At 38.7% G+C, this 14,326-nt stretch overlaps 1 protein-coding gene across 1 annotated transcript in view; it reads right to left on the bottom strand.

The window, feature by feature from the left end:
- The window catches only part of KPNA3 (karyopherin subunit alpha 3), a 47,801-nt gene that overhangs the window by 19,199 nt on the left and 14,276 nt on the right, over positions 1–14,326 (bottom strand). Inside the window, exons 2-5 of the mRNA XM_054271688.1 lie at positions 8,566–8,610; positions 450–539; positions 224–253; positions 85–137 (exon numbers count right to left, since the gene is read on the bottom strand). Of these exons, the coding sequence (XP_054127663.1) occupies positions 85–137; positions 224–253; positions 450–539; positions 8,566–8,610 (218 nt within the window). The remainder of the gene's footprint in view (positions 1–84; positions 138–223; positions 254–449; positions 540–8,565; positions 8,611–14,326) is intronic.

Raw genomic sequence — 14,326 nt, 5'->3', positions numbered from 1 at the left:
CTGTGAAATTGAAAGCAAAAGTAAGTAACTTTTATAATAAAAACCTTATATAAATTATGTTTCTGTATCTTTATTTATTTTTACCTTGCAGCTTGGACAGCGCTCAGTTGGATCACTGGGTTGTCACTTGTGGCATTCTGAAAAAAAAAATTAAAAACACAGTAAAAACTAAAAATGCACAGAACACACTCTTCTAGTTAAAAAAAAGTTAAATGTAACATACCTGCAGTATAGCTTCTAGTGTTACATTTTGCTTGAAAAGAAAAAAAAAAATGTTTTAGTAATTTTATTGATAAATTATAACCTTCTTAAACATTTAATACAAGAAAACTTATTTTAACAGTGTATCAGTTCATAAATTTACTTTCAAATAACTGCAAGATAACAGAATATATTGTTTAGAGACATCACCAAAGTTTTAAAAACAATTCCAGAATCAAGGAACTTACTGCTTTGAAGTCAGCATCAACATCAGAATCTTCTAAGCTTTCCTCTTGAGGAACATTTCTTTTTTTCAAAAGATGTTCATCTCTTTTGTTCTGTAAAGAAATGACAAAAAATAAAGCCACTTTTAATGCTTATTAGTACAAGGTGGTGATGCACAATGGACTCTTTCAACATTTAAGTACAGATAAGGTTGCTTTTTTTAAAGGCATTTGTAACTGCAAATAGAATTTGCAGTATTTTAGCTGTAATAATCTGGCAGCTTGCTAATCAGACAGATCTACAACAATCCATGACATTTGAATTAATTAAAACTCACACTCTGGGGATCAGTTTTCTAACAGGCATTCACAATACTCATAGCTCCGCATGATATTAACTTTTTGCCACACGTAACAGAAATTCTTTTTCAGTGAAAGATTATTTTTCAGCTAAGCCTTGTTTTGAAGCTCCCTGGTCACATCTATTTGCATTTTCTGTGTCAAGTAGCATGCTCCATGCACACTGGCACTTGCGGTATTTCCCACTCAAGCTATTAGCTTAATTTCTGACAAAAAACAAGACACCCTCCAGTCTTAGTTCCTTTAAGGAATTACAAAAGAATAAAATTATCTTTTCAGTGGTAAAATACCCATTTAACATTTCCTTTTAACATTCCTAATTTAATGAATTTGAAGACATAAAACAGTAATTTAAAAAGAAAGAAAACAAATCATCAACTGTTTACACTTTTTTACAAATTGAAAATGTATTAAAAGTATTATACCAAAATTATGAAATGGTCTCTTCTAAATTTTAGACTTTATATTTTTTTGGTATGTCTAGAGGTACAAAGACAGAAGATGCAACGGAAGATGATGATGATGATGATACAGTACATATATCTGAACACCTATTTATGTTTGGTTTTGGTTTTTTTATATGTTAATTAAGATTTAATTCTTTAATGGTGCAAAATGTTGAAAAAGAGTAAGAGCTAGCTCTAACATCTAGAAGAAATCTAGTATACTAGCAAGGAAAGGCAGGCTTTTCAGTCTCCATTTATCTGATAAGCACAGTTCTCATTAAGAGATTTTATTATACCACACCTGGTTTGTAATATCTAAAAAAGCCTCTAAACAGAATGATGTATTGAAGGGTCCCCAGTATTTTATGTTATAAAAAACAGCAATTCCAGGTCCAAAATTTCTGGGACTTGTTTACCTTTCAGACATCTCAGAAATAACTTAAAACAAGTTTGAAATCCTCCCAGTCAATATATTTTTACTTTCAGATAAAACAAAGCTAGAACTATAAACAAGCATGAGAACAACCTTTTAATGAAGAAGACAGTATCTCACAGACCTAGCATAGTTTAATTTTAGTCAAGCTGTAAGAACAGAAACTAGGTGCTCAAAGAGTGCACAAGACCACCTAGACTGGCCCCAGAGCCGTGCAGCAATGGCTGCATACATGGAGCACATCAGTACAGACAAGCAGCACAGGCAGCTTGTTGGCAAGTGCATCTGCAGAGCAGCAAGATGGGAAGGAGCAGCAGCTGAGCACCAAGAAAGCAGTGTATGCACACCAAGTGCATCAGGCAGGAACACATTAACTGATGGCTTCAGCAGAAAGACCTGTAGTGTATTTACCTGATTTTCCCACACCAGTCACTGAGCTGAACAAGAGCCTCTCCTGTTCCAGTAAGCCTTCTATACCTGCACACACAACTATCCAATCCTTCAGCACCATAAGCACACCTCCCAGAATGCCTCCTACTGTTAACCTTAACTAAAACAAGTACCAGTAACAGTCCATATTCTAAGGCCAAGATATTACACCCCTTAAGAGAGAAAAAGAAACTTAACAGGATGTAACTGATCACAGAGTAACACCACGATTACTGTGAGTGCAGGCAATGTCTTCAGGCCATCAGTCATATGGTGTGATAGGCTCCAGAAAAAATTACCTCAGCCAAGGAAAGAAAAAAGGAGCAACAATATTCCTGTAGCTACTCACTGTTTGCAGGTGGCTGGGTTGAAAAACAACTGTCAGCACCAATATAGAAGAGTTTCCACAGCAGCCTGAGGCAGAGAGGCTAGTACTTACTGAGAAGTACTAAAAGTTTCTATTCTAATTAGCATTTCTTATAAAGTCAGTGTTCATGAAATCTTTCAGTTCTAAACAGTGTCTCTAAGGGTATTTGAAATACTGTTGTCCATCTGCAAGTGTCCAATCCCTAGACAAGTAAAATGCTCTCTCCAGTATTTGACAGGCCAATCACTCTCCTACAGAAGGTAAAAGAAGATGATTTGCAGCCTGCCATGGCTTTAAAATGCTGGTATTTGGACATATTGTAGCAAACTCAAAAAGGCTTTGCCTAAATCAAAGCACCGGCCCCTTCTGCAGGCTCCTGTGGTGAAAATGAAGACAAATGAACATACCTGGATACAGCTGTCCTGTTCAAAGCCTGGGGAGAGAGCCCTTTCAAAGGTACAAGCACCAGAGAAGAATTCTGATGAAGGGTAAAACCTCGTCACTAACAAAATGCAGCAGATCTTCTTCTAAAGGGAAGATCCTCAACAGTGCCTGAACCATGTGTACTATGTACAGTAAGCACAGAAGTTCATAAACAGGTGCTGACTGATGGTTGTAAGTATTGCCAACATGCTGGTAGAGATCCCACTGCAGCAGCCAACAAAGGGCATTGGTAAACTTGCAAAATGAATAGATAACAGTAGTGATACCAGGAGAGCACTTTCTTGTCCAGTTTTTATGACAGATGCCCATCATTTGCTTCACTGACAGCAGGATGGTCAAGCTACGTGAACAGGAAGTATTCAAGTCCTGCAGATCCTGGTACTTCTTTTCTTTATCTTCTTGGAAGATGGCCACACAATTTAAAAAAATAAAGACTAATTAAAGGAAGTTTCAAATGTTCAAAAACACAATTTAACAGAAGACTCCTAAAAGCTCTGTGCTACACTGAACTTAGTACGAGGGGACATGGCCAATGGGATGCTCTAACAGAACTGGGAAAGGTGTCAAATATGAATTTCTACATATTTTTCAGCACTGGACACGCAGGAAAGCTCTGTGAAGAGTGCCAGCTGTTGCGAGGTTCCAAGACTCAAAGGGAAAAGAAATTAACAAGAAAATATTTGCCTGCAGATAACAAATACCATTACAAAATGTTTCTTCAAGTCAGGGGAAAGTTTAATAGGAGCTCAGTAGCCAGTAGACGTTCTTGAGGGACTGAAGTTAACATTATTTTGTTTGAGTCTTCTGAGGACAAAAAGCAGAACTTCAAGAACATTTCAACATCAAAAATTGGAGTTCCTAATGCTAGCCAGTACTAGATATACTCACAGATGACAACAAGCAGCTCTTGCCCCTGCAATTACATCCAAGGAGAGACTAAGGGTTCAAGCCACTGATGGAGGTAGATTCAGATTTTCTGGACATCCCTTTTAAGCTACCACTGAGCCCAAGTCAGATTCCAAGATTCTTCTTCAGATAAAGATTTAGCTACAGATACACAGTTAGAAGAGGTAGGCAGCTTCCCTACATTTGAGTTCTGCTAATTCACCTTTGTGACAACAGAGAGCCATCATAATGTTCCTGTTTGGTTAGTGCTCATCTGTCTCAGAAAAGGAGCAAATTGACTAAAAACAAGTAGACAGCAGTGTATGGCCTAAGCATGGATTGCAAAGATTGAGACCTCTTATGTCAGGGAACAGCAAGATCTCACTCAAAGATTCAAGCAAATCTCCAAAGAATTTCTTCATAGCCCTTTTCAACTATGCCGTTAAAAGAATCCATTAGGAATGTAATTTTCCTCTTAGGGTATTTTTTTTAAATGAATTAGTTGAGGCAGAGTAAATGCAAATTCTTTTCCAAGAATTTATGCTACTAACACTTGATAAGGAAGCCTCCAGAAGAACATACTTATAGTGCTTCAGTGTCCCTGTCATTGTAGTCATTCTTCAAACTGGCAGACTTATATTATGTACTAAAATATGTTCTTTACAGCAAAAAAAAGCTATACATACACATTGAACTGGAAAAGACACTTAACTGATACAAGTTTTACTGTCCTGAAACTAAGTACTTTCTTTTTCTTTTGGAGTTTCAGACTTACTGAGAATCAGAAAAATATTTTTCCACCCTAGCACTCCCGGCAACATAAAAGACAGATTCCTTTATTCAAAGAGTCTTCTACTTTATTTAGGAGCTATCATGGGCATAAGCAATCTTTAAGAAAGATCAAGTAGTAGAAACAAGGACAGTATGCCAGGGCTTAAAGAGGTAAAAAAAGACATGCCCATGACTCTTAATCCGCCACTTATTTAGCAAGTAATTGCTTTGCCTTGCCCCAAACTTAATTGGCAATTAAAGCTTTCACGTGCTCATGTCTGTGAGCTCTCACAGGCAGCTGAGTTTGCCAAGAAAGCCAAAAATAAACCTTGTGAGTGATCATGGAAGTTCTTAGGATTCCAGTTAGCAGGACAGTATCCTGTGTTTCTGCTGAAGTTAGGAGTGCTAAGACTTCCTTTGAAGGGTGACATCTAACTCAATGACTGTATGTATCACTGACCTGGCTAAGGACTGACTGCCTTTCTTTAGGCACACAAGTGGCCCAACACCAACTTCATCTTCAGAGAAAGCCAAGCACCAAGAATCAAAGGATGTCTCAGAGCAATGGAGTTACAGGGTTCATTTAGATATAGAACCTTAAACTGAATCCTAACCATTGCTCATCCACCATGCTCCTCTAGATTCAGACTGACAGACTAAGCCAATTAATTCCAGGATCCCTGTTACTAACAGAGCAGCCTTTGGGTTTCTGGGATGCTGAAACCAAGTGATCAACACTCTAAATCAGACTTCACCAAGACACTGCACTGAAGAGCTTCATATTCTCCATCCTGATGCAGTCTCTATCACCTGCCTCTTACAGTATCAGAACTGACACTGTTATCGGTCAGGAAAGGGAGATGGCTATTGTTTAAGCTCTCAGAGCTGTTGCTGTACAAACAATATAATCAGAGACCAAGACTATCTTTCCAGAAATGTAGTAGGTCCATTCTCAAAATGCACAGAACACCAAGCCAATATGGAATCAGTAAAAGGGCATCTGACCCTGGGGAGTGTCATCTGACTGGCCCATGATGCCAACCCATGCCTCAACCTGGAATCTGCCAGACTACTGCTACCTTTTCATGTCAGATGGCTTTGCTAATCTTTGTCAATTAAATTCCTAAACAAAGAATAAGTGATTGAGAAATAAAAAGCAGGGGAAAAAATAGTTTCTTCCTGAGTAAGAGCTGTGGTGTGAAGACAGTGAATAGAGATAATATATTCTTGAAACACAGAATGTGTTGCAAATGCACCTTGATGTCTGTAATTTCAAGAGAATAAACACCTCACACTGATGCATGCAGAAATTGTTTACTACTGTTCAAAGCCATGATTTTTTATTTATTCCATCTTACTAAACAGAGATGTGAGCAATTTCATCAGATCCATTCATTTAATATTTATATCCACATTGATTCAAAAGACAAACTCATGACTGTGTAGTGCTTCAACTGTACAGAGCAAGAACACACTCAATTTGCCTCTTTTCTTCAAAGCCAGGTGTACATGCAGCATCTGGGTAGCTGGGATGAAGAGAACACATCCCTTTCCTTTGAAGAGGCACCAGTGGATTACTAAGGTCATGCCAAAATTTTCCTGATTTTGGCATACTCATGCTAGAGCAGCAGTGTGAACTGTAAACACTGAAGCAATATTACAACTTATCCTTTCCACTGCTGGAACCTGATAAAACATATCCCTTAACATTTCAGTCTCAATTCTGTACCAGAAGCAATGGCACACAATCTCATCTGCCACAGAGTTCCAACTGTAAACCAGTCGCCCACTAGCACCAGCTGAGCTGACACACACTGAATTTATTATTAAAGCAGATTTTTTCTGGTCTCTGCAGTGAAGATGTTTAACCAACACTCAAGAACATCAATTCCTGCATTTAAGAGTGCTGCAGCTGCTGCTCACTCTTGATTTACAGTCTGACCTACATCCAGTGCTCAGGCTTCCCCTTTAAATGTGTAACTGATCTTTGCATGTGCAGGTTTCAGTGAGAAGTCACTGGCAGCTCACAGGCTTCCTCATTTTCACTCACATATTACTGGCACATGCTGGATTCCTTCCACACAGGATAATATCTTGCCTTAAGTGTCTGACTTGCTCCCCACCACACTTCTGTCATAAACTGGCCTTGAAATTGTGACCTGTTACAAAAACCAATTATAAGAATTAATTTAAAATTAAAACTCTCACTTTGCACTGCAAAGTTCTCTTCCAAGATTGCACAGGAATGCTCACATTCCATCTCAATTTAACAGGATGTATAAGGATATGCTGCATTAGTTAATCCATCTTTTACAGGTTTGCTTTGCTAGCAGGCACAGGCTGCCCAAGTGCAACGAATGACTTTTCCCAGTACAGATTTCACAGTTATACAGCAAGTTTTACACCATTTCTGAAAAAAGAGGGCCTCTAACATGTCAGGATAAACTTCCACTGCTGATCATTTTCCAGTCTTCTGGGTCAAATTAGATTTCTTTGACTAATTATTATAGTCTCAGGATGAATCTTAGAAAAGTTTATAGTTTATATTGTAATGAGATAGAGAAGTTTTTCTGTAAGACCTGAAAAAACAAAGTCCCTTTTTCCAAGAGGAACAGAAGGATCCCAGGAAAATACTATTACAAGATTTTTTGGTTGCTCCTACATAATCAGGTGATAAGTGCAGACAAAATTTCTCAAAAGTCAAGCTAATTTCCATCAACACAGTTTCTATTTACAAATCCTTCACTTTGATTTTAGCGAGGATTTTGTCTTCTCAGTTTGCAAATAATGAAAAAAATAAGAATTTGATGAGAGTGCACTTCTAAGCAAGCACTACTCAAACTGTCAAGGAGTCAACTGGCAAACTGAAGATAAGCATCAAATAGGAGACCAAAAGGAGTTTGGGCTATATTGAGAATATTAAAACCAAATACTTATCAGGTCATTAATGAAACTAATAGAAAATACAGGTTATACCAAGTTAGAGAAGCCTGGAAACATACTGGGGAACAGAATGGGAAAGCCTGGAAAAAGCAGATGTAATTCAGGAGACAGAAGTCAATTGTAAAAAAAAAAAAAATCTGCATTTATTCAACTATGCAAACAAAATAACTATATTTGCTTTGTGGTACTCTTAGAAGTGTACAAAGCATACACAGACTGTGTGCCTGTCAACAACATACTTAGTATAAAGAGGCAAACAGTATCAGGAACTGGTTTTCACTATTCCATCTAAAACTCAGCTGCAGCCTGCATCCTTTCAGATTTCCACACTTCCAGAAAAATTCAGGCCATTTGGATCTATGAAGCAGCAACAAGTCAAATCTAGGAAAGAGAGTGTTCAAGAAAAGGGTGAAGAACTGAATCTGTCTCAACAGGATAAATGTAAAGGGGCCAGTATGAAGTCTTCAAATACACTGAAGGTACCTAAAAGCAAATAAAAGTTTACCCCTTCTCTCTGAGATGCTGAGAAAGGCAGCAAAGGAAGAGTTATGAAAGATGAGGGTGTAACAAATGCTCTAATTAGGCAGAGCAGTAAACTAGATCAGCTCTCATACTCATGATCTTCCCAGCCATACTGACATTTACCCAATGCAGCCAAAATCTGACCCCCAAATTAACTCCCTTTACAGCATGGAAGCAATAATTTTCAGAAAACAAGATAAATTAACAACCTTACTTTCTAAATGCTAAAACTCTCCCTTTTCCCATTCAGAGATTTTAAACATTTGAACAGCTGAGAGCTCCACTGTAATAACTGGTACAGAAACTGAATATGGATTATTTCCAAGTGATACACTGGAGTAAAGCAGTACTGTTCTGTTGTACTGAGCTTCACAAATTGGAGATGAAAAATAAATTAGAATCCACAGGTAGTATTTACCAAATTTACACCTTTTCTATATAAGTTTGGGGCTATAAAGCAAAGCTTATGGAAAATATTTATTTAAGGCACCAGAGCACTTTTAGCAAAGCAACATAGTTGATAAAGAAAAGCAGACTCACCTTCCGCAATTCAATTGTAACTTCATTTCTGTGTCTTCTCATAGTCTGTTTAAAAAAAAAAAAAAGTATGTCAAGAAAGTAGTATTCAGTTTGGAATCAGCTGTTTCTAGGTTAAAAAAGTGCAGTTATTCATCAAAAGACATGGAAAACTGTGCATAATTTATAACTCAATCTTTTCTAGGAGGATGCACATGGTTTTTGTGATGTTTTGCTTCGGTTGGGTTTTTTTTGTTTGTTTGATTTGTTCTCTTTTTTTTTATCATACACCTTACAGATAGCTTTTACCTCAAGAAGTATCCCAAAGGTACAAAATATCAACTTCCCCATGGAGTTTTCACTAGAATGATTCTCCAGGTGTTTTCACTGAAATGACTCTCCAGGTGTTTATATGTGCAGACCATAGGCAGCAGAAAATCCAGGTTCTCATATCAGACAATCTCATATTCCCATATAATTGCATTCACAACCTAAACACATAACCTATACCAGTTCTCTGGCCAAAGTCAATCATGACTGAGCTCTATGCAACAAGACTGATCAGGCTTGCAGAAAAAGGAAACAAAGTAGTACAGTGGTACTGAGTCTCCTTAGGATCTGCAGCTGAAACACTACAAAGGAAAACCAGCCCATAAGTATCTCAGCTCCTTAAAGATACTGCACACTCCGAATGCATTCCTGACAATGCTGCTGCACCTCTCAGATAAGAGAGACCAGAAAACTGAAAAAGAATTTTAGCCTACTGAAGGCAATCTCCTTAGGTTCATTCAACTATCAGTGGAAAAGACATACACCATCAGAATGCAATTCAAAGGAGAACAGGACTGGATGACTGCTGGCAGTCCAGCAAGATCACCCACACTAACTAAAATTAGCCTTTTAAAATACTTCCTATGTCCTATCCTACTGACCCTCACTGCCACTATCATGTTCCTTTTGAGTTAGGGCAAATAACTCCCTGAGCAAAAAAGATACCAGTGAAGACCAGCACCAAACAGTAAACACAGGCACTCCCCATCAGCCACCTAAGAAAACACCAAACATGCTAAAGATGAAACACAGATAGAAAAAATGAGTTGATTTCACACCATGAATATATACAGGACAGAACTACAACAGCTTCACTGCTCTCAGCCAGTTTGCACAGCAGTGCCGTGGGCAGGGGTGCTGCTCACTAGACCAGGTTGCTCAGAGCCCCATCCAGCCTGCCTTGATCACTGCCAGGGATGGGGCAACTTCTCTGGACAACCTGTGCCTCACCACCCCCTCAGTAAAGAATCTTCCTGACATCTAATCTAAACCTCCTCTTTCAATTTAAAAACACTGTCCTTTGTCCTCTTGCTACCTGCCCATATAAACACCCTCTCTCCCTCCTTTTTGTAAGCCCCCTTAAAGTAGTGGAAGGCTGCAATGAGGTCTCCCTGAAGCTATCTTGTCTCCATTATAAAATTCATGAAATTCTCCATGAAATTCACTACCTTACATTCACTTGAGAGTAAGAAAGGCTTGTCTTCCTGCCTACTACTTGATTAACCAGCTCACTCATGTAAACATGGACAAAATGCTCCTTTTACATCTACAGGATTGAACTCTACTGCTTCAAACAAAATAAGTCCTCATCACTGTCAGAGGACACCAGCACTACAGCATCCACCAGAACTGCATGTCATTTCCCCCCTCATCATTTTGGTAAACCATTTGATATGTGACCATCTAAGCCTGCTGCAACAGCTCAGTATGATAGGGACTGGATAGCTGGGGAATGGGAGGGCACTGTGTAGGTTCATTTGTCTGAACAAAGAATCCAAGAAGTCATCATATGCAACTATCAAGACCAGTCATGCAAATTTCTTGTTTTATTAGAACTTTATATTTGAATAATCTTAATAACTGTGTCAAATTTAAGAACACCACATAGCCTGAAGTTTTTCAACACTTCTTCCCTGTGACAGCTGCCTCCCAGTACTAAAGGGGGATACAAGAGAGCTGGAAAGGGATTTTTTACCAGAGCACGGAGTGATAGGACAAGGGGGAATGGCTTTCAACTGAAAGAGGGCAGGTTTACACAAGACATTAGGAGAAATTCTTTACTGTGAGGTGGTTAAGGCAGTGGCACAGGCTTCCCAGAAAAGTTGTGCATATTCCAACCCTGGAATTGTTCAAGACCAAGTGGGATAAGGCTTTGAACAAGCTGGTCTTGTGGAAGGCATTCTTGCCCATGGCAGGAGGGTTGGAACTGGGTCTCCAAGGCTCCTTTCCACTCACGTCATTTCACGATTCTTTAACTCCACATTTCAATAAAAATGTAACTAAACAATGCTGTAAAGTCTCCTTTTCTTGATCATTCTGTATTCTAAACACCAAAACTCTTTACTAAACTTTTCACTAGCAACACCATCCCACCTTCCCCTAAAATCTCACCTTTTATTCCTACTCATCTTAAATTTTGAGTTTGAGGTGTACCCTACCATAACCAGTCAACTCAAATGTCCACTAGAATTTTCCTCTCCAAACTCCAATATTGCACATGCCAAATTTGAAGTCTCAGTGATTAAACTGATGCAAGGCACAATTTACTTTTAGATTTGCTCCCTACCTACAATTTACTCATTTATCTATGCAAGAATACTTTAGAACACTTATACTGAACAGGGAAAGAGAGAGACTAAATCTGAAGTTCTTTAGAAGACAATGATAACATTTATCACCTACCACTCTTCTGGAAGCAGGGCAGATTTAAGGAGCACTATATGCTGTGCTCAGCAGTTGGATATTTCTGGTTTAGAAAAAACCCAAATACAGGGCAGTCCCAGGCAAGACATTACTACTCATTTCATCAATTTACTCTAAAACCTTCTCTAACAATATTTTGACTAAAGACAGTTACTCGAGAGTCAGCCATCACTAAAGTCTCCATTGGGAAGACTCCAAGCTTCTTTCTAAGGGCAAATCTTCACTCAGATTTTCCATTAGGGTTTTATCTTTGTTTCATGCTTCCATTGCTTCATCCTGTCCGATCCTACCCTATTACAAATCTGTCTCAATATTTTTTTACTCTTTCTTCTTTTTTATCAAGTTGATCTTCAAAATATTTCACTACTCCATTACACACAGTTTTCACATTTAATGTACACAAACCTCCCATCTTTTCCTCATTTAGAGAGCTACCACTCTTTAGAAAGATTGATAAAAAAAGCTATCACCTCTGAAGACATTTTTGTTGTCCAGTACCACAAATTTTTTGAGTTCTAATACTCTTTATGCAATCTCCATATTACCTGGGTTTTACCCTTTTAGGAGTTTTTTTGTATTTCATTTTAAACCTACTATGAGTGCTTTCTCCTTAAAGCAGCTCTGGTACTTTTCACCTTCCTCCTTTTAAAGGCAGTACAGGTTGATAAGTGGGATACCAGTTGGAACCAATAACTGTTACTAAACAGTTTAGTGCCCCCCACTGAACTAAGGGCTCCCAGGGCTCTCCTGCTGGCACAGCATCTTTTTCAAAAGAAGTCCATTTGTCAGGGCCATCAAGATCACCAAGAATCAGTGATAGAATGTTGGGGGCTAGAGGCTTCCTACAAGCACATGGGACTGAAGTTCCCAAAGAGCCTGTGGTGCATTCTGGCAGTTAAACTTGGTTGCCATGGCTGGATCATGAGCAGTGCTCCTTGCTTGAGGTCTGCTGACACTGCTTCTAACCCAACACTTTGTGTCCCTGACACATGACATGACCACTGCATATCAATGTGTTTAATCCCACGGATTCCACTTAATTCATACTTGCCAATTGTGGCAATCACAGACATGAAAAACACATGAATGCACTTCACATTGGCTTGATTACCTAATTCTGTTCAAGCTTCTTACTGGGGATTTCTCCAGACTGTTGCCCAGCTTGATTTTCTCCTCTTTACCATTGGTGCTGATACACTAGTGACAGACTGCTCTACGGTAAGACTCTGAATGCCCACAATCTAGTCATCCTTGCCTTGAAAGACCTAAAATATATTTCAGCTTCATCCAATTACAAGAAATGCAGTTACATATATAGCACCACATTCTGCACACTCTTGCTGGACTTTTGGAAGTTTTACTTTAAAACTTGCAGACCAAAAGGCACAATTTCCAATCTTATCTGGTAGGGTGAGGTGAGAAGAGTGGGACAGGATAGGACAGGAAGATTGACAAAGCCCAGATTTTACTCCCCAAAAAACAGACCTAAATGATTCAGATAATTTTTTGTCCTGATTTGCTATTTCTTGAAAGTATTTAAAGCTTGTGTTTCAGAAATTTTAGAAATACAGCAGGTCATCAGCACCTTCCTACAGCCTCAGAAAAGACACACATATTATAATGCAATAGCATATAAAAGAAGCAGTCTTAAGTACCACTGCTAGTCTCCCTTCTAGGAATCATTACCACTGTAAGCAGAATAACACGCTTTTACACAACCTGCAAGACCCAGCATGTAGGGGACTGAGAGGTATTTACAAGGGATTTATACCCTAGTGGAAAGGCTAAACATTTTCATGCTAATGCATGTCAGATAAGACAGAGAGAAGAGATGAAATTATTCTGCAACCTAACCCAGGATTCATTCCCAGGTTCCAGGCTGGGAGGACATCTGCTGAAGTTTATAGATACCACACCAGTTGAAGCCTAGCAAGAGGTTACCAATGGCTCTAAACCAGGGTTTGACATCCACAGCTTCTGACTGTGATCACATCTCAACATAATGCGCTCAAACAAGTAACTTCATGGAACACTGAAACAGCACATCTCAACACTAACCCCCAAGCTAAGGCTGAACTGTTTCACTGGATAAAAAAACAACAGTCTCCAAATCTCAGACAGGGAAAATATGGCACAGGCAAAATCCTACAAATCACAAAATGATGACAGCTGCAGCATCTGAACCACGAGGACACCCTAAACACAAGGTATTAATGCACCGTGCCCTACGTGCAAACAGTAAAAACGAGTAACTGCCAGTCAGCAGTAAGAAACAAGAACACAGCACTTATCAAGCTGTGCTACAACATCACATCCCAATTGTTATACATGACTCAAGGCAGACTTAAGTTCATAAGGCTTTTGTAACAAGAGATTTCTTCTCCCCAGTTCACCATATGTAAGGAACAATTATTTACCAGTATGTTTGATAGGCTGACATGACCACAGTAATGCACCAAGTACTCTAAGTCTTGTTACAAGTCAAAGTAGATGTCGAGCAGTATTTCTAATTTCAAATTCCTCAGCATTTTGTTATTTTATAAAATAAAGCATAAAAACCCCAAAAGATCTGCTAGATGTTGTTGGATAAATCAGTGTTTCACTTCTACTCTGAATGTTCTTACAAAGTCAGACACAGTTACCTATGAAGAATCACTCCTTACCACCTTCCACTTGAAGGAAAAATAATTCCTAGTTCCCTCAAATCTGAAATTAATTTCATATGCCAAAGAAGAAAATCACTGCACACATTAGGGTTGCTATGTTAAGGGCTGCAAGGGAACTTTGTTTCACTGTGATATAAAACACAGAAACGCGAAGCTGACAAAAGACGAGAGATTTAAAAGACACTAGACCTTGAGGGGAAAAAAAGAGGAAAAGAATGCCACGGTCCTTGTAAAACTGCCTTTGACACACTCAATGGGCAGAAGGAACACAGAATACAGCTGTACTCATCAGATCAATGTTTCAGATCTCTCAACAAGGGTGGCATCTCTCTCAACAAGATGACAAGAAACTCAAAAGTTCAGTT

This window comes from Melozone crissalis, unplaced genomic scaffold (assembly GCF_028551555.1).
Source record: "Melozone crissalis strain CALT ecotype California unplaced genomic scaffold, PUWL_Pcris_2 ptg000013l_1, whole genome shotgun sequence".
NCBI classification, from domain to species: domain Eukaryota; kingdom Metazoa; phylum Chordata; class Aves; order Passeriformes; family Passerellidae; genus Melozone; species Melozone crissalis.
This window is presented reverse-complemented; position numbering and strand designations above follow the sequence as displayed.